At 45.9% G+C, this 26,869-nt stretch overlaps 1 protein-coding gene across 3 annotated transcripts in view; it reads left to right on the top strand.

Moving 5' to 3' along the window:
- Window positions 1-6,553: 6,553 nt before the first annotated feature.
- Window positions 6,554-26,869, top strand: part of ENPP2 (ectonucleotide pyrophosphatase/phosphodiesterase 2) — a 98,007-nt gene continuing 77,691 nt past the window's right edge. For 2 of the 3 annotated variants that reach the window (XM_036031377.1, XM_036031376.1), the window contains exon 1: window positions 6,554-6,592. In XM_036031377.1, coding sequence (XP_035887270.1) covers window positions 6,569-6,592 — 24 coding nt within the window. In that variant the 5' untranslated portion in view covers window positions 6,554-6,568. Of the gene's footprint in view, window positions 6,593-7,822; window positions 8,001-26,869 lie in introns of those variants that run through there. The other variant, XM_028533817.2, reaches the window with a different exon arrangement.

Here is a 26,869-nt window from a genome sequence, read left to right as displayed (position 1 = left end):
TACAGGATAGTGTATAATAAGCTTTTGGAGCTCTTTTAGTCAAAATGTGATGTTCATTAGAAACATAGGTTCAAGTTTTTTAAAAAATATTTTATTTATTTATTTTTAGAGAGGGAAGGGAGGGAGAAAGAGAGAGAGAGAAACATCAATGTGCAGTTGCTGGGGGCCGTGGCCTGCAACCCAGGTATGTGGCCTGACTGGGAATTGAACCTGCGACATTTTGGTTCGCAGCCTGAGCTCAATCCACTGAGCTACGCCAGCCAGGGCTTATAAGTTCAAGTTTTTTAAAAACATATTTATGTAGCCATCCAGTTATTTATTCATTTCTTTGACCAACAGATATTTATTGAATACCCAGATAAGTAGGTTACAAAGTACTAGGGTACAGTCCCTGCCTTCAAGACAAGACAGACAGTTATAGAACTGTAGAGTAAGCATGTTGTTATGAAAAACACGCGGTGCATTGAGAACACACATCAGAAGTTGAAGAGGGTCAGAGAAGCTGATGCCTAAGTGGACAGCGGAAAGAAGAATGTGACTTACCTAGGAGAAGAGAAGAATAAAAAGAAATTCAAGCAGAGGAGAATATAGGCAGAGCATCAGAAGCAAGACAGGCAGAATTTCAAGATGCTCAAATGGTGATGTTATAGTGCTAAGGTTAGGATGGAAGCAGGTATGGGGGGGATTAGGGATAAGCCTGCAGCAGGAAGTAACAGGCCTCCCGGGGACACCCCTAGCTTCTTTTGGGGATAGGCAGGAGTGGGCCAGTGCCAGGGCTCATGGCTTGGCACGTGCAACACAGACTGGGTTCCAGCTCACTCAGCTCCTTAGCTACAGACCTTTGTCTGCAGGCAGCAACCTTGGCCAGGTTAGTGCTAAACTATATTAAGTAGTTAATGCTTTCACTTCAGGACAACTGGGATACCCTGCAGGGTATTAAGCAGACAAAGTAGGTGGTCAGGGTAGAATTGTAGGGTGATCTCTCTGGTTGAAGCGTGAAAGAGGTGTTATGAGACCTCAACCTGGAGTCAAGGGGGACAGATGGGTGACTGTCTCAGTGGTCCAGATAAGCGGTGATGTGATGGCGGCCTGACCATAGTAGCATTTATTGGAGTTAGTGCCCTCATGAGTAATTAAGAGAAACTCGGCCATAGCCTTGAAGGAGCTAGGTAGGAATTATAGTCTTCCTCTTTCTTATCCAAAGTCTGCCTTTGTGAGAGACACAACACTGGGTGTGCTGGACCATGGTTTTGACTCAATGGAAAAATAAGTTCTTCTTTAAAAAACACATCTATTGAGGTATATTTTAAAAACCACACACATCTAATGCATATAATTTTATGAATTTGGATGTTTGCGTACACCAGTCAAAGTAACAAACGTCCATCATCTTCAAAGGGTTCTTCATAATGGATATTCAACAAAGGAGTAAGAACAAAAGCTGAACAAGATTCTCTTTGTACTCCAACCTGGCCCAAATTAGTATCCCTTATGTCTCTTATTTGTCTAATAGTCCCCCCCTGAGCCAGATGGGGACATTCATGTTTGTGACAACTTGTTCTGTTTTCCCTCCCACTGGAAATGTTCTCATGAGGCAATTGAAGAATCTCATTCATTGCCCCCCAAAAGCAACTTGAGCTTTCCAGGGTTGTGCAATGGCACCAGGTTAAATTTTTACAGGCCCTTGGTTGACCTGGCGTGGGTGAGAGCCGAGGGGAGGGGGTGGGGCTATAATTAGTACAGAGTCAGACAATAGTCACGTCAGCCACATGGCAGATCTGGGTTGCTCTGTGTTCCTGTCTTCAGCCACCAACTCAGGGAGGCTTGGAAGCCATTAATGAACAAAACACTCATTCACATTTTCTCTAGTCTTCTAACTGCATTAAAACATCTATTATTTCAACTAAAGGGAAAACCACTGCCTTGAAAGAACAAGGTGTCAGGAGAGTTTGAATCTATCCCCAGTGATTTTCCTTCTCAGGCCTTGGGAAGCTTTTGAAGACATCTTCTCTGGGCCTCATTTCCTTGTCTCCAAATTCGTTTCAGACACAAAAAGTCCCATGCTTCTATGAAATGTTGGCATTTTGAAGTGTGAGCACTCAGCAGACTCTCAATATATGTCTGTAACATTGGAGGGATGAGCACAGTGTGCTGGCCCAGGGCTGTTCCTGGGAGACGCAGAGGTAAACAAAGGAGGCCCCCGTGTTTCCCTTGTTCACAGTCCGGCAGAAGAGACAGTCACTTATGCAGGTGATAACTGGACACTCCCGGGCGCTGTGGGGTTGCAGAGGTGAGGAAGGCAGGAAAGAGAGACAGCGGAGCTAAAGCTAAACAGAGGGTTGCCAGATGTGCAGGGAAGGCCATTCAAAGCAGTGGAACTCAGAAGAAGTCCCACTAATTAGCCCCCATGACTCATCACACTCAGTGCTTATGTGCAAGAACAGCTCCTCTAGAGCTGGCGAGATGTTTGCCTGATCAGCTGGTAGCAGAATCGGTGTATCCTGTGGCCACTTGCTAGCAATGGTGTGCCTGACCATTGGATTGCTTACCCAAGGTCTAATTTCAGACGTGCTCAAGGGACCCCCCAGAAGGGCTTAGCAGAGGGTGCCCCAAACAGGTCTGCCCGGTGAGAATAGTAGAAGGGAAATAAAGAAATTGCTGGAGAGCAGTGGAGGTGACCAGACAAGACCCAAGGTTCACATGCGGACCTTTTCTTCCAAGCAGTGGTGCCGATGAACATTTGGTGGGAAAAAACTAGGTCTTTCCATCAGTGCTTATGCCAAGTATGGCCCTAACCCGCTTCCTCCCCCCACCCCCACTTCTCGTAAACACTTTCTCTCCGGCTTCAGCCGAATTCTGCTCCTCATGCAGAGCACAGATGACCATCTGGCAGTGGATATCAGATGGTGTGTGAAGTTTTCCTAGAATAACCGTTTGCCTTATTTTTTTTTAAAAGCGCCAGAACCCTCTTTGCATATTAAATTTGACTTAGAATAACACTATATCGACCACTGTGGTCAAGCGTCAGCAGCTACAACAGCATAACTGTGTCTCAGATGTTCACAGGCATTGACAGTGTCCCAGGCGTTGTACCGGGCACGTGACGTGCATCCCCTTTCGTTTAGTTTTTATGATAGCATGATGGCGTGGTGCTGGTAAGGAGCTATCTGCATCCTCTTTTTAGAAACAAGGAGGCAGGACGTAAAGAGTTACAGCTAGTCCATGGCAAACCTAGAGTCTGACCCGGCCCGTGTGCCCTCAGTGTGGGACCCTCATGGCAGGGGGTCCTGTCCCACGGCCCCACTGGGATGGGGGCTGCTGAGGCAGAGCTGAGCCATCCTGGAATCTGCCCCCGTTCTCCTCATTCTGCGGTAGCAGGTGTAGCTGAGCTGCTCTATCCTCCTTCCCCTAGCTCAGGAATTTGAATAATTTACCAGGTTCCTGTGTAAATATGGTCCAAGAAATATTGCCTTGGTTTTTCCTCTAAGGTCTCGACCAGAGCCCATATTCTGTCACACTGACTCAACATGAATGGGAGGCTTGTGGCCAAATACATCTTCAAAAGTGGAGTAGGTGCCAATGAAAAAAAAAGCCCCAGTTATTATATGAGTCCACTTATATGAAATGCCCAGAATGGGCAAATCTATAGAGACAGAAAGTAGATTAGTGGTTACCTGGGGCTCGGAGCCTGGGGAGACATGGGAAGAAACTGTGAATGGATTTCATTTTGGAGTGATGAAAATGTCCTAGAGTTGACTCTGGTGATGATTAACTGTGACTATCCTCTAAACCACTGAACAGTACAATTGGAAGTGAGGAATTGTTATGTGATTTATAGCCCAATAAAGCTGATTAAAAAAAAAACCCCAAACCAACCAACCAAAGAAACAGACAAAAACTCTAGAGCCTTTCTTTCAAAATTCATTGAATGTGTTAATCCATTCATTTATGAGTTCCTTCCACAGCATCTGCAGAGCGCCTCTCGGGCCGGGCAGTCTGCAGCACGTGGGGTTCACGTGGATGCAGAAGCAGCAGCAGCATGGCTGCCCTCGCGGGCACATGTGCAAGGGGAGAGGAGGCCAGGGCCCTTCGGGACCCTGGAAAAGGTCTGGCAGAGGAGATGGTATTAAGCCCACACCCAGGCTTTACCAGGCAGTCCAGCAGGAGTCTTCTTAGGTAGCCGAGATGGGGGCTGGGTGTTCTCGGTAGAGCGAGCAGCCTGCGAACACTTGAAGAAATGAGAGCGTGTGGCTGGTTTGGGGTTCCCCGTGCCTGGATAACAGATCAAGCGTGGAAGGACGAAGGAGAGGAGGGTTGAAAGGTACACAGGGGCTAAATGACTTCATTTCTTAAATCATTCATCTAGCCATTCATTTCTCTCTCGAGCGTCCCCTGTGTGTGCGGCAGGGGTGAGGTCAGTGGGCTTAAGCTCAGCTTTTGGAATTGCCTGGAAAGCCTACAAAAACTGACACCCGGGTCTCACCCCACAGTCTGAGGGTGTTTGGGACATCAGCAGTGTTCAAAGCTCTCCGGAAATCCTCTTCACAGTCAATGTAGAAAAGCAGTAGGCTCTATGATGGAAATTAAAAAAAAAAAGATTAAAGTGAAGATGGTAGGTTGGTAAAGTGAAGGTTGATAGACCAGCACCTGGGAGCTGGCAATCAACAGATGTTTTGTGAGGGCCCACTCAGTGCATCCTGGGTCCTGGGGATATGGCAGTGAGTAAAAGACAAGAGTCCCAACCCTCATGAAGGTTCAGGCTGGTTTAAGCAACAGAAAATAGGGAGTAAGCCCACACAGGGGTCTCTCGTTACAACAGGGGGTAAAGGATATATGGAAGTAGAGAAGGTTAACAGATACTAACAAGGGAGAGGCTAGTTATCCGGATTGGCTAGTCAGGGAAGGGTCTCTTTGAGGTTATTTTAAACCAGGTTCTAAGGGAAGGAACCAGCCTTGGAAGACCCATGGGAAGGGTGTTTCAGGCAGGGGACACACGTGGGATGTGTTACAAGAGACAGGTGCAAAAACGTAGTCCGTTGTATGGCAGAGACTTGAACGCGTTTATAGGTTGTGGTGCTGTATTTTTCCTTTCGTGCCTAGAATCAAAGGTGCTGACTGTATATAGTTGTCTCGCACATGTTAACTGAGTAAATGAACTAATGACATCAGTAGACAAGAAATTGAAAGCTAGGAGGACGGCTGCTGAAAGAACGTTCTAGATGAAATTGGTGAGAGGGATTCCACAGCACACAGAAGGAGGGGCCCCTCTGAGGCGGGGAGAAGGGATTGAGACTGTGGGTAAGTTTTCCCGTGAGGGCAGGACGTAGAGTTCCCTTCCGATGACCACTGAACTTTTCTCCGGGGAAGGCGAGGCTGTTTGCTGAAAGAAAGCCAGCTGGGAGTGGGCTTAGTGTTCTGTAGACGGGGGACAGTGACTTTGTGTGCTGGGGAGTGGGCTGACCAGGGACACTGGCACGGAATACAGTGGTGCCGGGCACGCAGCCAAGGCTACAGACCACATGTACACGGTGGTGACAGTGCATGCGACTGTGTGACGGTGTGTGGCTCTAGCAGACAACTACCTCTCGGGTGGGGGTCTTGCAGGTGACCATGGCAGTGGTAGTACAGGAAATGAACAAACTGAAGTGGGAGGGGAGAAGGACTGAGGCGGATGTGGAAGTCTAGACAGGGACATAAAGGAAGCAATGTCACGAAGGAGCTGGACGGTAACAAGTGGAAAGGAGCCAAGGACAAACTGTAACGAGTTGAAAGCCAGAAGTATGGTAGGAAGAAGGGAGTGAGAAAACTGGGGGAATAAAAGGAGTTCCTTGTTACTCCACGGTAGGCACCGCACACACATTAAATGACTGTGCAACATACTAGCTACCTTCGACCGAGTACTACGGTGTGTCAGAGGAGAGGCGGAGGGTTTTACCTAAAGAATTTCACTTAACCCTCATAGCATAGCCCTCATAGCATAGCCCATAAGTCCCATTTTACTGGTGAGGAAACTGAGGCTTAGTGAGGTTAAATGTGTTGCTCACATTTTTATAGCTAGGAAGACAAATAAATTGCACCAGGATGATGAAGCTAATGTGCCTTACCACCTTGGTTGATATATACACACACACACACACACATATGTGTATATATATATACACACAGACACATATTTGTGGATATACAAATACCTATGGTTGATATGTAAATATATATATTTATATATAAAAATATACATCAACCATATTTGTATATATACATATTATACTCATTTATATTTATATATAAGTATAAATATAGTTGTGGAAAGACATGTGACTTCTGCATCATTTTCCTGCGAGCTGACACTGTGTTAACAGTGACATTAACCTCTGGTTACTGAGGATGAGTTCCACACTCCCTGAGTGACAGGCTGGTCAGAGCCCAAACCCACACCCTCCGGTCTGGCCGCAGCCGCCCACGCCCTGTGCGCTCACCTGCGAGGACTCTTTTCAGGCCGCCCAAGGCCCCGGGACGTCTTTTGTGCGCGGTGTTGTCTGGGTTGGTGATGTTCTCCTCCTCCCGGCGGATGTCTAGTTCTCCCAAACTGAGTGTGAGTATCACCCCCTTCCCTTTTCTCTAAGCTGGACACAAACCAAAAAGGACACCACCTGACACGCTGGGTGGCCCTCGGGTGGCTCCGAGGACCTCCATCAGAGCGGTCCTCATCACACTAAAATTTCCGTTGCCCACTCCAGTTCAGGGCTGTCTTTCCTATCCCCCAGCCTCATTCCCTTTCCTATCCCCCAGCCCTGTTCCCTTTCCTTTAGCCCTCACCATCTGGAAGGACCAGAGAAAAAAGAGGGGACAGGCTTTGAGGGTGGTTAGAGAGGGGCTCTGGGAGCAGCCTCAGGAACCCCTGGATTGTAGCCACATCTCTGAGTGGCCGGTCTGGTTCCCATGGCATCCTTTTGGCAGCTGGTGAAGAGAAAAATTTTGAGAGTAAAAAAGAAAAAAGAAATAAAATAATCAATAAATTCAAGATATCTGTGGGTATCAACAACCAAAAACTCATATGAAAACAACTTCTAACAATCACTTTAGTACTCAACAAAATTAAAATAATTACAGCTATTGTTGCTTTATATTATGCGTTGTAATGTTGCGTTCTGCTGTAATTAAGTTGAGTTGTGATGGTTAGTGTGGCCGGCCACGCAGCCGGGAGGCGGGTGGCTTGTGCATGTGGACAGGATGGTGATGGAGAGGACCCAGATTTCACTGTCTGGGTGGGTGATTGGGCAAATGCCTTATTTTTCTGGAGCTTCTGTTTATTTATGTTGTAAAATGGCAGGAACGGCATAGCCTGCTGGCATTGTCTGGGCTGCCGATGACAGCATGACTGTGAAAAGCCCTTTGTAAACTGTAGCACGTTCTAGGGAAAAAATAATAAATAGGGGTATTATTCCCGAGCGTGTTAGAGGAATGTATACACTATAGGCCCGCCCGTGTTTAACCTGGAAATGCTAATTCCGGGAACTCATCAACAACACAGCAGGACACTTCTGCAGCAAAATGCTTTAGGAAACAGGGGGAGAATCCTACAGAGTAAGGGAGAAATGGCAAAGCAAATCTCCCAGAGACTCTCCCTGGAAGACTGAGAACTGGAAAATTAACTTGGCACTGTTGGGGATGGAAATGTGGACCGCCGCGCTGGGCGCCCCGTCTTTAGCCTCAGGACACTTTCCTTCCCCAAAGCCATTTTCGTCAAAGGTCATGTGTGAGTCTTGTCAAAGGCCAGCTTCCAATGGAATCATTGTCCCCCGGGACAGCGGCCCCCTGACTACATCTGCATTGGAGAACTCCCAAAAGCAAACGGCTCAGTGCAAACAAGAGCAGCCCGGGGCAGCCGTGCCGGGGGCAGAGCTCACAGGACCGCAGGCCCGCCGCAAGGCCGCGTCCGCAGCTCCGGGGCGGGATCAGGCTCCCGAGACGCCCGCAGCATGACCCGCCGCGCCGATTGGGTACGGTAGGCGCCTCTCTCTCCCCGTCCTCCATTGCTTGGGCTCCCGGGTCCAAGCTGCAGTTCTGTCAGCCCAGCAGTCTTGCAAACGGCCTCCAGGTTTTCGGGAAGCCGGTCCCCGATGGGCTGCGTGTCTGTGCACTCAGTTGCAGCCGTTTCCAGGAGCGCAACGTGCAGAGAGCTTAACTCGTTCTGCGTTTCCGCTGCCAGCGCATGTTTGGGTTTGTAAATCTCTGTCTCCTTTCTGGAAAAACGAGACGCTAGCACTTGCAGAGAGGGGCCGTGGACGAGTCTCGAACCCGTGGCGAGCGGGAGTCCGCTTAGGCAAGTGGGAGTCCGCGAAGGCACAGCCAGTTACAGAGGGCTGTGAACTCTCTTCCCCCCGGGGGCCGCGAGCCGTTTTATTACCTGCGGAACAGGGCTTTTTGGAAGAAGGGTTTTTTAAAAAGCCATCTGTTTCGGTAAAGTTCTCAGGGATGCAAAGGAAGTAGAATCATCTCGTAGATGGAGGGAGCCCCTTCCGCGCGCCCGGGTGCCCATGGGGGCTCCACAAAGGAAAGACGGTGATTCGCGTGCACAGAGCTGCGCAGCCAGCCTCTTGGCCCTTTGTACTGAATGAACTATTTGAACAAGCCTTTCCAATGGACCCGGCTAATTTTGGATAAGCGTTGAAGGAGCCTGGGGTCTCAGCTGAGTAGGAGGGCTTTTGATCTGGACTTGGAAATCGCCCAGGGCAAACAGAGCAGGTGGGGAGGGTCGGAAGGGGCCGTGGGCACCTCCCGTGTTCAGGTGCAAGCGGTGGGTCAAAGGGTTTCCAGGATGGCTGCCCTGCCACACTCTGGTTTCATTTTAACAGGTTCAGCCCAGAGCCGGCTCTGGCTGATAAGGGCCATGAAAACAAAAGCCTTTCTAAGGCTCAGCAGGACAAGAGAGACACGGGCCCTGGTGTTTGTTTATGTGTTTATCACACACCGGGGTCCCCAGAGGATAGGAGGTTTTCCACATTTCCATGCATTAGATGCTTTCTGAGCTCCTGCTCTTCCCCTCCAGCTGCCGTCTCCTCCTCCTCTTTTCCTCCGCATTTCTTGAAAGACTGACATTTGCTAATGCCATGTGCCTACTACCCGGGTACTCCCCCCAGTTAACTGGCAACTGCCTTGGCTCCTGCAGACACACCTTGGCCAGGGCCAGGGAAGACCTCCCGATAGCCAAACTTTCCCCCTCGTCTTCTCTGTGGCATTTTGAACAGCTGATCACCCCTCTCCAGTAGTTTCTACCGTGTGCCAGATTCAGCGGCGCTGTGCTTCTCTGGTTTCTCTCTGACCTTTGGAGGGTTTCCCTCTGACCTATTTAATGTCTTTAAAGGACTTCCGTTTGTCAATGTCCCATTCTTCCTCTACTCTCCTTCCCTTTCGACCTGCAGCCTCCCTAGAAAATCTCATCCACCCTCTTGGCTTTGACCCTACATACCAGTCTGTAGCCTATCCTGTTTTTCTCCTGGGTACCAACCTCTGATACACAACCTCTCCACTCGGAGGTCCATCAGAGCACCTGAAAGTCACCATATTTAAAACTGAAATGTGCCTTTTCCCTCCTTCTCCCGGGCTGGTTGTTTGAAGCTGACACCAGGGTCATCCTAGGTCACTTCCTCTCTTTCACTCTTGACACCTGGTCAGTCACCAAGTCCTAGCTACTCTACCTGCTTAAATGCAATTCATGCATCCTGTGTCTGCATCTCTCCTGCTGCTGTTTTAGGTGAAGTCGGTACCACCCTAAATTCTATTCTGGTCCTGACTTCCCATCTGGAGCCAGTGCTGTGCACCCCCACCCCCTCTCTCTTATTGCCACATTGTGTCAAATGGTCTTCCTAAAGTGCCATATGATCATGTAGATCGTTTTTGAAAAGTCTTCAGTGGATCATATCTTTTTCTTTTTGAGAATAATGTTGGTGTATACAGGTTATTGCCTTTTGCTTTCCTCTTCAGTCTCATCTCTTATCATTGACTCTCTCTCCATATTTTGTGCACATTTTAATGCACATGTTATGCACATTTTGTGCAAGTTTAGGCATATTAAGCTATTTACTAAACACGACTGTCCTCCTCAGTCTTCTCTTAGATCTGTGTCTAGCTTTATTTTTCTTTAAAGACTCAGCTGAGAGCCATTTTCTCTTGGAGATGACCCAGACCATCTGCTCCCTGTCTTCCAGAACTTCCTTTATTCCTTCTCTAAGAGCATTTACCAGTTTTCATTGCAACTGTCTGTTTACTTGTCTGTCCTGCACTAGTCTGTAAACTCAACAGCAGGAATCAGCTCTTTTTGTCTTACCATCCTCAGAACCTGGACCCAACTGGGATACTCAGTGAAGCCTTATACATTTTTGTGCACTTCCTGTCAATGTCTATTATGTTCAGGCATTGAATAGGATGGCAGTGATCCACAAGCGTATCTGGAAATTGTCATCTATAATACAATATGGTTAAAAAAGAAGAAAGAAGATCAACCATGCTCAGAGAAGAGGCATAATAATTATGAGTCCAAAGCTATTCATACATTATAGTCTATTTTGACTTTGTATTTTGGGAGGGGTGTGCAGAGACAGATATAAAATGTGTTGTGCGTGGGTTCTAAAAGTCAACTGCATATTATTGGGTATGGGTTCATAGGAGAGACGGGGTGACAGGCAGTGAGAGATAAAGAGAGGAGAAGAGAGGATGAGTGGCAGAGAAAGAGAGAGGGCGCACACAGAAATTAGGTTACAGAGGCTGGGAAGTCCCATGATCTGTCGTCTACAGGCTGGAGAGCCAGAAAAATTGGTGGTGTAATTCAGTTCACGTCCAAAGAATTACAGGGGCTGATGTCTCAAGCTCAAGGGAAAAGAGCAAACTCAGCCCTCCTCCTCCTTTCTGTTCTGTTCAGGCCCTCAGTGAACTGGATGGTGCCCACTCACCTGTGAGGGGCTTCTTCCCTTAATCGATTCAAACACTAATTTCTTCCAGAATCACTCCCTCAGACACACTCGGGAACGTGTTTGCTGATCCCCTAGCTCAGTCCAACTGACACATAGAATTAACTTTCACAGAATCTTCATCGAGGTAAACAAAGTAGAGTGAGGTCATCAGGGGTGCCCTTGTCCAATATGATGGGTGCCCTTGTGAAAGAGGAAATGTGGCACAGGGACTCACACAGGGAAAAGATGATGGTGTGAAGTGACACAGGCAGAAGATGGCACCCACGAGCCAAGAAGGGAGGCCTGGGACAGACCTTTCTCTTACAGCCCTCAGAGGGAACCTATCCCGCCAAATCTCCAGCACCGTGAGGCAATCAATTTTTGTTGTTTAAGTCGCATTGTTGGTGCTATTTTGCTATGGCAGCCCTAGCAAATTAATACAGATTTCATGAGAGCATAATCCCCTTAGCCTGGGTTCATTTGGCACCATGCCACACAACATTATTTTGCTCTTCAATCAGCAGAGGTTTTGCTGTTGTTCTTGGAATGATGGATGGCAGTGCATTGCCACGTCTCAGTCAGCGAGGCATTTTCATATCTGTTATCTCCTTCGACCCGGATGCAAGCAGAAGAGATGGGACTTCTCATAGCTCTATTGCAGGACTAGGGAGTGGAGGCCCAAGCAGACTGAGTGGGTTATTCTCGGTTGCACAGCTAGGACATGCTAGAGCTGGCCCTCAAACCTGTTGATACTATACTGTACTATTTCAATTCATTAGAACACAACGCATTTCGCCTTCATGGGCACATCACATATCATCATCCTTCTTTAGCATTTGAAAAGACCTGCGTTGTGGCATGGCATGCTGAGCTCTTCTTCTCCCCCCAACTCCCTTAAAAATGACTTTAGAATCCTACTCGTTGGAAGATACCTGGTGCCTGAAGGCACCGACTCCATTCACACCTTCGTCGTCAACTATTTATTGGGAATTTAGGCACCTGTGTTTATGTGCAGATATTTTCTTCTCCTCTCAGAAGCTTTGTTTACTCCCAAAACGGCCTTTCTCAGTACACAGCTTGATTGCTGACAAATCTAACTGCAAAACTTGGGACATGTTGGAGAGAGTAGCGTTTTTCCGTCATTAATGCTGCTCAGATATTAATTCAACATAGTGACGTGAGGGGCACCTCACGTTTTCCAGGAGGTGCCCCTGCTTGACTTTCTTTATCAGCAGGAACAAATGCAAGATTATCGCGCTTTTTCCTTGGGTGACCTAGGCTGGTTCTTGGCACCTGTGAGTGCAGAGCACTGGACGTCTCCTAGTGTTTGAGTGGCTTCTACCCAGGGGACTTATTAGTTTTGAACCTTGGGGATAATTCCATAAGAATGTAACCTTTTCTCTCTGAAAGAACAAAATGTTGCTTGTGTTTGGTTATTCTTGTTATAAATAAAACCAATGGTTCCCAAATTATGGGACCTGGAGGTCTATAGACAGGGCTGTCAGGTTTTGAAAAAAGCAAAACAAAATGAAGACAACAAAATAAAACAGACAACAATAACAACAACCCAACAACCGAATATTTCAGTTCAATTTCAATTTCAAATAAACAATGAATAATTATTTAGTATAAATGTGTCCCAAACATTAAAAATACTAAAACAAAAAGTAATGTCTTCTGCAACCCTACCTATAGGTCACATCAGGGGTAAAGTATTGATAATTTTTCAAAAGTCTATGAAAATTGTACATTTACCCAGAAGGTTTCAGCTCATGTCATGCTGACACCATAGTTAACTACCATTTTTGAAGAGTTGTATTCCAGGCATCATGCAAAGCATATACATTATCTCATGTAATCTTCAAAACCAGGAGTTGGCAAACTACAGCCTGCAGGTCAAATCGGGTCATCACTTGTTTTTGTTTTTTTAAAGATTTTATTTATTTATTTTTGGAGAGGGAAGGGAGAGAGATAGAGAGAGAGAGAAACATCAATGTGCAGTTGCTGGGGGTCATGGCCTGCAACCCAGGCATGTGCCCTGACTGGGAATCGAACCTGCGACACTTTGGTTCGCAGCCCGCGCTCAATCCACTGAGCTACGCCAGCCAGGGCTTGTTTTTTGTTTTGTTTTTGTTTTTAATTAAGTTTTATTGGAACACAGCCACCCCATCTGTGGCTGCTTTCACACTGCAATAGCAAGCTGAGTAGTTGTGACACACTACTTGTGTATGGCCCCCAAGACCTAAAATATTTATCATCTGGCCTTTTATAGAAAGAGTGCCTACATCCACTTAAAACAACCCTCTGAAGGAGTCACTGTTACTCCCATTTTTAGAATAAAAGATGAAGGACCGAAGAAGTTTAACTGGGCAAGGTCTCATAGTTCTTAGAATTCAAACTCAGGTCTGTGGACTTCCCAGACTTCTGCTCTTATTACAGCGGATCCAGGGGCTGATTGTCAGTTGCTCTTGTGTTAAATGGATTTAACAATAGGGAAACAGATTTGTGATTTTTATTAAGAGCATCCATGTCAAAGACAAGGGGGACTGGATAGTGTATTGGTTTATCACTGGGGCTCTGGGGCCACACTCTTGAAGTCCCAGTTAAATCACCCAGTTTCTCTGGCCCTGTTTCTACTCCATAAGTTACAGATGAGAGTGGTCCACAAAACATTGTTGCTGTTACTTCCAAAGTATTATTCCAAAGTAGGGGCCAAGGAAAGAGTTTGGAGAGGTCAGGAGCCTCGACTGTGGGTGGGTAACAGAACAATTCAACAAGGAAGCTCCCAGAGCTCAGCTCAGCGGCCCCTGCTTGGCGGAGAGCAGCTAGTAAAGATGCTTTTCCAGCTCCCTTGTAAGAGACGCCGTTGGCCCGAGCACATCTTTTAGTCCTTGGCAGGCTACGTTCGCTCTGGGAAGGCGTGTTGTGAGATGTTACAGGACGTTCATCCAGTCTTTGCTGGACCCTAAACCTCTTATTACTGTTACTGCTGATATTTATAGTTCTAATATCCACTCCCAGTGGCTCCACACTGACTAAAAATGTAGCCAGGCTGCCAGAGAATGACCTTCCTTAATAACGTAAGACAAGCAATTTTTCTCAGCAACACCTCAATCTAGAATTTGATCCTTAGGCACAACACAAGAGGGCGGGGGTTGGGGGGGGGTGGGAAATTAGTTTCTACCAGTATTAGTTTTCACCCTCCAAAGCTTTTTATTCCAAAGATTTTGGAATAATATCTGTATGTAGTACATATTAGGCATATTAGAATAGCTTTGATCTTTGGAGAAGATGAAGAGGTAAGTTTGTTCCCTGAGAGAGATGGGAGTGGAAGCCTTGAAAATGTTCAGCCTTGTAACACACAACTCAATGACTAGTCAACATGGCGCCCGAGATGCCTGGGCTTTGCCCAAAGCGAAGCGGCATGAATGTGTGTAGGCATCATCAACAGGACCTTAACATTTTTCCAGCATGTCTCGGGAGCCAGAAAGTGGCATTATCTTCCTAGGCTTGGTGCTTAGTATTCTTCCGTGGCCTAAGGAATTCTTGAGAACTTGGGCCAGGCTGGGGAGGGGGGGCGGATGGAGGGAGCAGGCCCAGCAGCCCTGCTGCAGGTTTCACAATGAGTCGAGCTCCAGGGCAGTTGCTGGTCCCGTTTCTCCTCTGCCTCAGCCCTCCACACTGGCTACATTTTCTTTCCTCTTTCTTTGCCATTCTCTTTCTTGATCCACTCGACCACTATGAATTGAGTATCCTCATGTGCTAGGCACCGTGCTAGGCTCAGGGCTAAAGGGGAAGGGACATAGACCAGGTCTTTAACCCCATGGAGCTTACAGTCCAGCGGGAGACACCCACGTGGCAGGAGTTAGGGTTAAGTGTTGCAAGATATGTGGGAGGAGTAAGAGAGAGCGCCCTGGGGTGGGGAGGCAGTGTGGTCAGGGAAGTCCTCTGAGCCGAGACCTGAGAGGTCCAACAAGTCACCGTTTCCAGACTCAGCCAAGTAGTGAGTGGTAGGACTAAATTGGAGCCTAGATTTGCCTGACTTTAAGAACTGTCTACTTTTCACTGAGTATTAACCAGTGTATACACACACACACACACACACACACACACATACACACACATACTTTCTCCCAGAGTGCTTCCATTTAGCTGTGTCATATCGCACAAAGCAATGTGAGCAACAATAAGAGAAAAAGCATTCAGCCACTCTGATAATTTACTGTGGGTTAGCCAGGATGTGCCTGTGCATGCATAGTGCAGCTGTGCGCGTCCCAGCTGAGGAGTGCTGAGGAAAGCATTGTTGGACAGGGGTGGGTGATGCAGTGAGAGTCCGCACGCTCTGCAAATTCATCACAATGCCCCCTTCACTCCCTCGGATTATGACCTTGATTAAAATGCAGGGCATGTGCAATCCGACTTGGTTGTTCCTTTCATTCTTAGACAAACGCGAGTTTAATAAAGCGGCAAATACGTTTGTCCACATCACAAGTCCATGTGGAAAGGCGGGTGTTTTAGGGAGGGTAGGCTAATGCTAGCAGGTTGCCATCGCGTTCTGAACTTGGAGTCATTCGGCGCTGTGGGGTTCAAGGGTAGTATCGCCCTCATTGCTGGTTCCACACTGCAAACCATTGCCACGGGAAGTTAAGATGGTCTGAAGCAGACTGGACAGCTGTCTCTCTTGGGTATTTAGATTTCTGTCTGTCTGTCTGTGGAAGGTGGCTGGTCCAGATACAAAAAGTTCGACATTTCTATGCCAGATATTGTAGAACTTGCAGGAGACCACAGAGCTGGAATTCCCGTGCTGGAGGAACTTTCAATTCAGTAGGCAGAAGTTCCCGTCGGACCAACTAGACAGCAGAGGCAAGAGGTGGTGGGAAGATCGGAGACTTGGAACCACTCGGTTTCGGTTTAAGTCCTTTCGCCACCGCTTGCCCTGTAGCCTGAAGCACGATATTTCATCTTTCTGAGTCTTGGTTTCTCTGCCCATAAAATGGGATTTGATAAGCACTTCGTGCAATCATACAGCTACCTGAAAATGGTAATTATTTTAATCGTTGTTGCTGTATTTATTAATGTTATTATCAGAATATGGCAAGTCCCTGTTCTTGGACTTTGAGCAAATTGTTCAACTTCTTTTAAATAGGATTACCTCAATGTGTCTGTGGGGTTCAAGAGCTAACTGCATTCTCTCCTCACTCTGACCTCTGTATGTATTCTTCCTTCGTAGCTCTTATCACTAATTGATATGTTACAGATTTTGTGTCTTTTCCAGTCAGTAAAATATAAGCTCCACAAGCAGATATTTGGGTTCTTTTACTAGCTGCTGGTGTCTTTTGGGCCTAAAACAGTGCCTGGAACACCATAGATTCTCAATAAAACATTTGCTGCATAAGCCGGTGAATGAATGCCAAACCCTCTGTTAGATGTTGACCGTGTGGAGGCTGCCGGCCCGCAGTAGCTCTTACTGTGTGCTTAGTGTCATCACTATTCGAATATGGTGCATATTGAGGGCAGAATCAATGCAGAAAGATTGCTGCCAGCGCCATCAGGTGCGAGCTTAGTTCTCAGCCCTGGCATCTCCTCAACTGTGCTGTGGTTGGGGTGAAACAACTAGGTCATTGTCAATAGTAAGGTCACATCAGCCTAAATGCAAAAAAAAAAAAGTTTCAGAATTTTCAAATCAATTCTCAGGAAGAAGTGGAAACAGCTGCAGAAAGGGAGGGAAGACTGGGAAAAGGAGAAAACAGCTTCTTTTGCAAAATATTTTGTCACATGAGGCCACAGGCTATAGACATCTGTGGCCGAGACTTACCCAGCCCCAAACCTGAAGGCGTGCAAAACCAGCTGCATTGGGCAGATGACACGGGAGAGTGCGTGGGTATAGCGGCTCCAGCCTCCAGTGGGGGCCCACGTGGAAAACTTTGCAGAATCTGTTCTGTTTCTGAGTGGCGAAGGCACGAGAGGAAACCCCTCAACTGCCCTCCAAACGTGAGATGGGAGGACTTTTCTTTTAAAAGCAATAAAACTAAATGTACCATGACAGTGTGGACTATGGCAAAGAGAAAAACAAAACAAAACTTAGAAGTGGGACTGCTTAGGCAGACCTGCGTTTGAATGAACTTGTGTGAACTTGGGCAAATGAGTTAAACTTCTGAGTCTCTCAAAAAGAGAAAGCAGTACGTACTTTGCAAGATTGTTGAGAAAGTTCAGTGAGGTCATTTCTATAGATGTCGGTCGCATTCCAGGTGCTCAGCAGATGGCAGCCGTTGTTACTAACAACCAACACTACATGGATGATTCGATTTAATCCTCACGACGACCCTGTGAGGGAGGTACTGGGATGACTCCCCGTTTACCCATGGGGAACTGGAGCTCCGGCGTGGTTTCCTAGCTCCAACATCACACAGCCAGTGAGCATCTGAGCCACGGCTCTAACGGAGCCTGACAAGCCCCGGATTTCGGTAATTAGCAAGTTGTATAACATCTCTTCTAAGCGCAACAGAAGCTTAGCAGGACAACAGAAGGGCCAGGACTCCTGCATTCTCTTGCATAATACTCCAGTGGCCAGCTGAGGTTATTGGATTTCAACTTCTAAGCGGCTCTGTGTTTACGAAGGATTACGTGAGACCTATTAAGGCTGGGAGAGGCAGCATTAAGGACAGCTTGTCTTAGGCTTGTCTTCTAGATCAACCCAAAAGGATGTTACTTCGTCTCTTGCTTACGCCTGTCAAATTATTTTGTGAAAAGTGTTTCTTGCTCCTTGTCTTAACCTAGCCCTGACCAGTGTTCCCTTTAATTGGCATGAATTACATTGCACACATCAATTATATAGCTGTCTGTACCTCGGTATATCTATACCTATACTTCCTTCAGGAGATACAATAGTAAGAACAAGGTGTGTATAAGGGTCCTTACCTTTCCTGTTGATCCCCCCTGCAAAAAAAAGTAAAACTGAATTTTGGTTATTTAATTTAATTAGAGTAGCTCTGTGCTGGGCATTACAGAGGGAGGCCTCAGCTCCCTAAGAGTTTTAAGAAGAGAGGAAAGTAACAGATGCCTAGATTTGGAAAGGACTTCACACGCTGTGTAGCTGATCTTCCTCTGAGTTTTGATGCTTCGTAAGAGTTCCTGACCAGCAGCGCCCAGCCTTTCCTGGAACAGTGGCTGTGAATTCTTGTTCTGTCAGAGAAGTCTGGCAGCCCTCCTTGCTAAGAAGTTCCTCCTGTTATGAAATGAAGCATGCTTCTCTGTAACTTTTCGTTTTGCCCAAGGAGGGACACATAATCAAACCCACGTGTCTCGCATTGCCCTTTGAGTATTGAAGAAAGACAACCACACCCGCCCTCTCCCACCATCCATGCAGGGCGTGCAGCCTGCACAGTCCTGGGTTCCCCAACCACTGGCCAGGAGGGAAGCTTAATCAGTGTCCCTTCTCAAAACACCAGTCAGAGGGAGCCTTTTGAAACAAAATCAGATTATGTCACTGCCTGGCTCAAACCCCTCCAGTAGCTTTTCATCACGCCCAAAATGACACACAAAGGTTCCGCTGTGACCTTCAAGGTCCCGCGTGAACCAGCGGCCCGATCGCTTCTTTGCCATCACCTGCTATTGCTCGCTCCCCATCTCTCACTCCCCTCCCAGGCCCCACTGGCCTCCCTGATCGCACACAGCGCTTCCCCGTCTCAGGGCCTTCTTCCATGTGGTACTCCCTCTGAAGACACCTGCTTCTTCCCTCACTGCATCCAGATTTGTGTTCCGTTGCCATGGCTTCAGAGAGACCCTCAGTGCCCTGATTGAAAACAGCTCTTTCCATTTCTCTCTATTCTCTCGCTCTGCTTTGTTTTGCTTATCTTTTATCAACTACCTGACGTTGTAGTTCTTCTCCCGCTAGAACGTGGGACCCATGGGGCAGAGCCTTTCTTCTGTTCGCTTCGCATCCCCAAAGCCTGAAACATACTAGGTGTTCAATACAAGCTGGTTGAATAAACAGCCAATGAATGAATCCATGAGTGGATTGGGTAACATGGGCCCCCCATCATTCTGATCATGCCTCTCTCCATGCTCTCTAGTACTGAGGTCCTAAAATGAGACATCCAGAAGCGAACATGGTCCAGATGGGTCTGGGTAATGATTGTTTATTAAAGGGACCCAAGGTGAGATGAGGTCATTTAGAGTTGTGGGCTCCTGTAGAACTGGTAGGCAACAAAAACTCCCAGGCTTCTTTGAGGAGAATTGTCGTCAATTCTGGACTCTCTCCCAGTGTACATTTGTACAATTGAATTTTGTGTTCTCTCTCAAGAATGTTATCCTAGATACATCGATCTGGTTCTCTTTCCATTTCTGTTTCAACTCTTGATCCTAACATGTTGAGATATTTCTGAATGTTGATTCAGTGCACGGAACACAGCACATGGCAGCTAGCTGTCACTGGAATATTGAGTTCAAGAACATACCCTGTATCCTTGATTCAGGAGTCCAGAAGCCACTGTCTATATCATCTCCACAGACATCTGCTGATGCTCAGGATGCTCAAGAATGGACATTGAAATCATAGCGCAGACAACCGTCCGTGTCCACACTCCTGTTTGCCCAGAGAAGCCACTAAGAGGAGTAGGAAAGAAGGACCCTGCCTCATTTCCACACCCAGATCTCCTCTTGTGCATACTGACAATGTCCAGGGCAAAAAATCTGTAAGACAGGAGGACCCCCTGAGGAGGGGTGGGGTAGAGACTGAGTGAGCTGGTTTGCAGGATGGCCCACACATATCCACTGCACGCGTGAACAACCGAACGCACCGCAGTGTGATTTAACAAACTGTTAAACTGTTGACTTCCCAATCTCCTGATTAGAACATGCTTTTGACCTCCAAATCCCTGATAGCAAGTAGTGCTTGGCCCAGACTGAGCTTTCAATGAGCATTCGCTACTGTGGTTAGTGCTCACTAAATCTGCGTCAATCCAGTAGTCCGTGAATTTGTACAACTCCAGATTTCCTAAATTCAAGGCAGTTGGGTCAATGACAAGCCTTCTGTTTGACCTGTTAGGAGCTTTGAAATGACATGGCTGTGATGCCCACCGTTCTGGTCACTTCCTCATGTTAGTAGTCAATTCTTCCTTTTTGGGGTCAAACAAGGTCAGCTTAGAACAGAAGTTTATCTGTGGCTTCTGGTATGTTCTGAGTTAGGAGACATTATCAGGTATTAAAGACTTATCAAACATTTATCAGATCCTCTGCTTTTAATAGACTCTGGTTTCTCCAGCAAATCGTTGAAATTCCCCTTCTTTTGAAATCTTGCCAATTTTGAAATCCTCATTGGGAAGTAATGGAGAAAAGGCTGTTCCCCCCGTTAATAGGTACTTGAACATGGACAAGTGTCCTGATATATTCGAGCTTGTTTTCTCATGTATTGACAATGATAAAATACTGTAATGGGTTTTATGAGGATTAAATAAGGCAATATATGTAAGTGTCTTTGGTAGGTTGGCTGGCAGAGAGCAGGCAGTTACTAAATATTGGCTGCCACTTACACAGTGTCTTCTCCATGCCAGGTATGGTATACATTACGTTACTTGCTTTTTTCCCTTTCCCCTCATCCTATTTGTCATTTGAGCCGTCTGATCTTCCTGCCAGGGGTACTTTAGCTCTGTGATCTTGCCTATGAACGCCTTTCAGTTTTATTGATTGCAAAGTGGGTCGGCTGAGTGAGCCTTGATTCTTCTGTCTCTGAGGACTGTGTGCTTTTTTTACAAGTGTTCTTCAAATGAAAGCCATTGTTCTTGTTTTAAACTGAATTATAACTGCACGTACCATTATTTACTTTCCAGTGCACAGTGTAACAATTCAAAATTTGCATATATAGTGAAATGACCACCACCGAGAGTTAACATCCATCACTACACACAGTCACAAGTTGTTTCTGGTGATGAAAATTTTAAGATCTCTTTGAGATCTCTCAGCAACTTTCAAATGTGCAACACAGTGTTGTTAACTATAATTATCATGCTACACATTCCATCCTCATGGCGTTTATTTTATAACTGGAAGTTTGTACGTTTTGACCCACTTTATCCATTCCCCCCACACTCACCCCCTGCCCCTGGCATCCGCCAATCTGCTTCCCGTATCTGTGAGCTTGGTTTTGTTGCGGTGGTTGCTGTGCTTAGATTCCACGTATAGGTGAGATCATGTGATATTTGTCTTTCTCGGTCTGACTTATGTCACTTAGCACAGTGCCTTCCAGGGCCAGCCACACTGTTTCAAGGCATCGTTCCTAAATCCCCATAACTGCCTCACGGACTCGGATTACCGTTTGTTGCCATTAAGATTCAAACCCTTTGAGACCTGTTGCTGAGAATTGGGTTTCTTCTTCGGCTATTTTATTTGAAAGTAAAGGGAAACAAGACACTTGATGGAAGTGGCATGGCAGAGGGCCCGGCATGCTCTGCGGGAGTCCCCGGAAACCTCCCTATTTTAGGCATGTGGAGGGTTTCATCATACTCAGGGGCTGGTTAAAATAGGTCCCTACCTGACTCAGGTGTTTCCTCCTGTGAGTTGTTAGGTTTGGAGGGCGACTGAGGTGACTCTGGAGACAGCTTTGAAGGCACTGACCGGAGAGCTGAAGATCAAGGTTAATGTTCCTTTTCTGTGAGTTCAGATGCTTTGGAATTTCCCTGCAGGGATAATCTCACTGGTTCCAGGTTCTCTCTCTCTCTCTCTCTCTCCTCCCTGCCCCGTAGTTCTTTTAGAGATATGGCTCTTAAACCATAAGTTCCACCCTTTTAAGCTGTACATTTCAGTAGTTTTTAGTACATTCTCAGGGTTATGCAAATATCACCACTATGTAATATTAGAATGTTCTCATCACCCCAAACAAAACTTCCTACCCCCAGGCAGTCACTCCCACGTCATCTGACAGCCACTAACATTGTTTGTTTCGTTTGGGTTTGCCTGTTCTAGACGTTTCATGTAAATGGAATCATATAACATGTGGCCTATATGTCTGGCTACTTTTATTTAGCATGATATTTTCACTGTTCATGCATGTTATAGCATGTATCAGGACTTCATTCCTGTTTATTGCTGAATGCTATTTTACTGCATAAATATATTTCATTTTGCTTATTTTTCAGTTAATAACTCTGCTATGAATGTTGATGTACCAGGTTTTGTGTAAACATATGTTTTTAGTTCTCCTGTGTATATAACTAGCAGTGGAATTGCTGGGTCATACGGTAACTTGATTTTTACATTTTGAGAAACAGCCAAAATGTTTCCTAAATTGGCGGCATCCTTTTACAATCCTACCAATAATGTATGAGGATTACAATTTTCCTCATTCTTATCAACAACCCTCATTATTCTCTTTTTCGTTTTAGTCAGCATAGTGGGTGTGAAGTGGTATCTCATTGTAGTTTTGATTTGCATTTCCTTAATGTGTAATGATGTTGAACATTGTTTGATGTACTTATTGTCCATTTATATGTCTTCTTTTGGGAAATGTCTATTCCAATTCTTTGACCATTTAAAAAATTGGGTTATGTGTCTTTTTATTGCTGAGTTGTAAGAGCTCTTTATATGTGCTGAATACCAGACTTTTGTCAGATACAAGGTTTGTAAATATTTTCTCACTTTCTGTGGGTCATCCCTTTACTTTCTTGCCAACTTAGCAATAATGCCTTCCAATCCACGAACATAAATGTCTTCTTACTTATTTAGTTCCTTTTTCATCTAATTATTTCAGTGATGCTGTCTTGTTTGCACTGTACAGGTTTCACACGTCTTTTGTTAAATCGATCTGTAAGTATTTAAAACTTTTTTGAGATTATTGTAAGTGCAATTGTTTTCTTAATTTCATTTCAGGTCATCCATTGCTAATTTACAGAATGGTAACTGATTTTTAAATATTTCTCTTGTATTATGCAACCTTCTTGGACTTATTCATTGGTTTGAATAGTTTAAAATATGTTCATTAGAATTTTCTATATATAAGCTCATGCCATCTGTGAATATAGATAGTTTTACTCCTTTTGATTTGAATGCCTTTTATTTGTTTTCTTGTCTCATTGCCCTGGCTAGAAATGTGATGTTTAACAGAGACGATGAGAGAAGACATCCTTGTCATGTTCCTGATCTCAGGGGGAAAGCATTTAGTCTTTCACCATTAAGTATGATGTTAGCTGTGAGTTTTTGGTAGCAGCCTTTTATTGGGGTGGACAGATCCCTTTCATTTCTAATTTGTGAAGGTCTGTAGTGATCGTTTGATGGTCAGGGGAACCACAGAAGTGGCTGCCGTACTTCCTGCCTGAGAGGGAACCACGGTGCTACTCAGCCTGTGCAGATGCCCTTCCGGCGGCCACCATGAGCTTCCTTTTGGGGTTGAGTTCAAACACATTTCTTGAGTTGCAGCTCCAATTCTGGGGCTTCCCAATCCAAACAGAGGGACCTTATTATTTTAGTCAGAGCTTGTGCTCTCCAAGCTGTGTCCAGGGTCACCCTGACCTTGGCCAAGTAAGTGCTGCCCATTTTCTCTTGAGGTTGGGCAGAATGTGGAAAGAATGATTCACAACATTTCTAACTTTAATTTACTTATAGTCTCACCACAAGGAAAAGGAATTTTCCTAGGACCTATGTCACCACTAAGCACCTATTATGTGTCCAGCACTTCACTGGATGCTGAGAACATGATAGCGGATGATGCAGTCTTTGTCCTCTTGTTTATAATCATGGCTAATATTTGTGTGCCTTTTATGTTTCAGGCACTGAGCTACTTCCTTAACATGCATTATGTCATTGGGTCTTCATGTCAACCCTGGGTGATAAGAACTACCACTTCTTTTTTATTGTTAAAAGACATCTGAGCACTAGAGAATTTAAGCAAGGTCTCATGCTTGGGAGTGGCAGACCTAGGTTGGTCAGGCTCTAGAATCCAGACTCTTTTTTTAGTCTCTAGATCTAGTGGTTTCTTCCTCCTGTTCTCCGGGAATTGATGCCCTTCTTGTTAACACACAAAACATTCAGATAAAACAGGGGAGCCCAGAGAGACGAGAGACCACTCACTGTCTTGGGTAGAATCTATCGGGTCTTGAATCGAGGCTGGTGCAGTGGGTGCCGCAGTTGAAAGGGGGAATGTCGTGAAGATGCCGAACGTTGAGGAAGGCTGCGGATTGCTGAAATGTGGATGAGCGCAATGGAAAGAGGAGGACGTCAGGGCTGAGATTCAGCATGAGAAGTGTGGATGCACACTTGGATGCTTTGCGGGAAGAGCTTGACTACAGTGATGGTATCCATCACTCACCGAAGAGAGATCTGGCCTGAGGCAGTTTGGGTCCGATTTGGGGATGCATAAACTACAAGGAAGGGTTGGATTCAGGAGAGTATTAAAATAGTGGGATTAATTTAGTTGTTGGTTGCTGTTTTGTTTTCACTAATTGCACTCCTCAAATTTCCAGATTTCTGTGAACGTGCCTTAGGGAGAAGGGAGGTGTCCAGTTAGCTGGGGTCCGGGCTCCCCACCCCCACTTAAAGCAGAGCCACTTCAAATTTAGATGTTCTTATTCATTTTGAGATTTGATTTGAAAACAGGGTTTTGATGCTTTTAAAAAAGGGTTACAAACCACTGAGTTAGCCAATAATTCTGCTTTACAGATGAAGAAACGTGGGCTTGAAATGACACAGCCAATTAGTAAGAGAGCAAGAATTCAAGTTCCAATTCAAGTTTCTTGATGCCAAGTCACTTCATTCGATAAACATTTATTGTCTGGCTATTATCTCTGAGGAGAGATGCAAAGCCCGTTGGAGTGCAAGGATAACCGGTCCGTGCATTTGAACAGATCAGAGGGGACATACGAGTGCCTAAAAAGAGATTACAGACAACGGAGGAGCAGAGCGAAGGAGCCCATTGCTTTGCATGGGGAGGGGAAAGGCAGAGGGGTGGGGGGGTTCCCAGAGAGGTGGCCCCTGACCTTCACGAACATGTTGGAGTTGGTCAGGGAGCTCAGGTGGAGAAGGGCATTTTAGGCCAGAGAAACAACACATCCTAAGGAATGAGGGTGTGAGAGAACACAACTTAAGGACTAGCAAGTATTTCTCTAATTAAGAAACTTAATATTTATTCAGCATTCTCTGTGCCAAGCATTGTGCTAGGCACTTTGCACGGATTATTTCCTGTAATACTCTCAAGAATCCTAGGACCTGGAAACTGAGGAGAAAAACTTGAGTCTTTGGCTGGAGAAGGGTTATGTAAGATCTCGCTGTTAAACCTGGTAGAGCTGGGACGTGGATCCAGGGAGCTCAGTTTCAGATGCAGAGTCCTATGTACTTTGCTGAGCAGTTTGGATTTTATTCTCTAGGTCAGTGATTTTCAAACCTGCATGGCCGTCCCCTGGTGGGCTTCTTGAAACATGGGTTCTGGGCTCTAACCCCACCCCCCAAGTTTCTGGTTCGGTAGGTCTGAAAAGGATCTGCATTTCTGACAAGTTTCCTGGTGGTTCTAACTCTGCTGGTCCAAGAATCACACTCTGAGAACTGTTGTGATGGGCAGCCACGGCCAGGTTTCAAGTGTGGGAGAAGAATAATCAGGTTTGCATTTTAGGCAGGGTTCTCTGGTCGACGAATGGGAATCGATTACAGGTTGGGCGAGAGGGGACTCAATGAAACGGCATCTGAAGGGGGCAGAGGACAAGAGAAGAGCCGTTAAGAGATGAACTTCTAATACACACTTCTGATACACACTCAAAGCATGAAGGGATGATTCCAAACGTGAAAGGAAAATAATTTAGGTACTAGTAGCTCTCAGAAAGCTCTGATACATGATGGTAATCGTTGTCATTAATAAGTACAATAAGTGTAGGTAGAGTGTCTGGTTAGAAACGAGATGAAAGGGCTGTGGGAGAATAAACAGTAGCCTTAAGCTGGCCAGGAGCAGTCTTGAAGCTGGAGGCTTGTTTCGATAATAGCTGCGACTCAGACGTGTCGAGTTGAGGCCCTCGTGTGGTGTGTGGTGTGTGGTGTAATAGAGAGACAGCATATTGCAGTGGAGAGAGGACTGAGCTGGCTTAGGGCACCTGGTTTCTGGTCCTGGCTCAGGCGCTTATCCTGTCCCTCTGGGATGTCACGGACTCTCTGAACCTCCACTTCTCCACTCACACGGGGAGCTGAGAACAGCTTCCCAGCCTGCCTGTGTAAGACTGGCAGGGGAAGGATGAGAGTCTTCTACCCTCTGGTGAAACTTCGGGGAAAACACTCTTCTTTCTCTGGTTCTATATACCCCCCCGCAACTCGTGCTCATGTATTCCACAGCCCACGTTACACGATAGACCCAAAGATGAAAACTGTCACGAGGCTCATACGCATTCTGATGGGCCATCTCGTCAAATGGTTCCAGCCTTCTCCCATTGGCTGAGATATTTAGCAGGTGGGGTTCAGAGCAGCTGAAAAATAGTAGACTTAAGTTGAGTTTTGAGTTTTAAAATGTTTTATTATAAGGTAGACTTAGGGACAAGGCTGGGTTATTTCCTGGTGGTAATCTCCTTGCAACTCAATCATGAATAAATGTATTTAAAGTGTTTGAAGTCCAGTATAGCTTTAAGTCGACTTCCTTTTTTTGATTTTTAAAACTACTGGCCAATGTTTTAAAGCAGCTAGCAACTTAATTCTAGAGTGTTGGTGAATGGTTGTGTGTATATGTTGAATATATACATATTGAATATATATACCCATGTCTTTCTTATAAGGTAATTAAAACTTAAGAAATGACTTCAATGAGTATGTGTTTGGTCATCTTAATGGCTGAATATTCATTAACTCAGGAGTCATACTTTTACATCTTCCTGCCCCTCAACTCCCACACCCAATTCATTAACAAGTCTTCATCTGAACTCCCCTGGGTCTCTCCCTCTGCACCACCACCATAACCTTGA

The sequence above is a fragment of the Phyllostomus discolor genome, chromosome 7 (genome assembly GCF_004126475.2).
Source record: "Phyllostomus discolor isolate MPI-MPIP mPhyDis1 chromosome 7, mPhyDis1.pri.v3, whole genome shotgun sequence".
NCBI lineage: Eukaryota > Metazoa > Chordata > Mammalia > Chiroptera > Phyllostomidae > Phyllostomus > Phyllostomus discolor.
The sequence above is the reverse complement of the archived record's forward strand: the minus strand, read 5'-3'. Positions and strand labels throughout refer to the sequence as shown.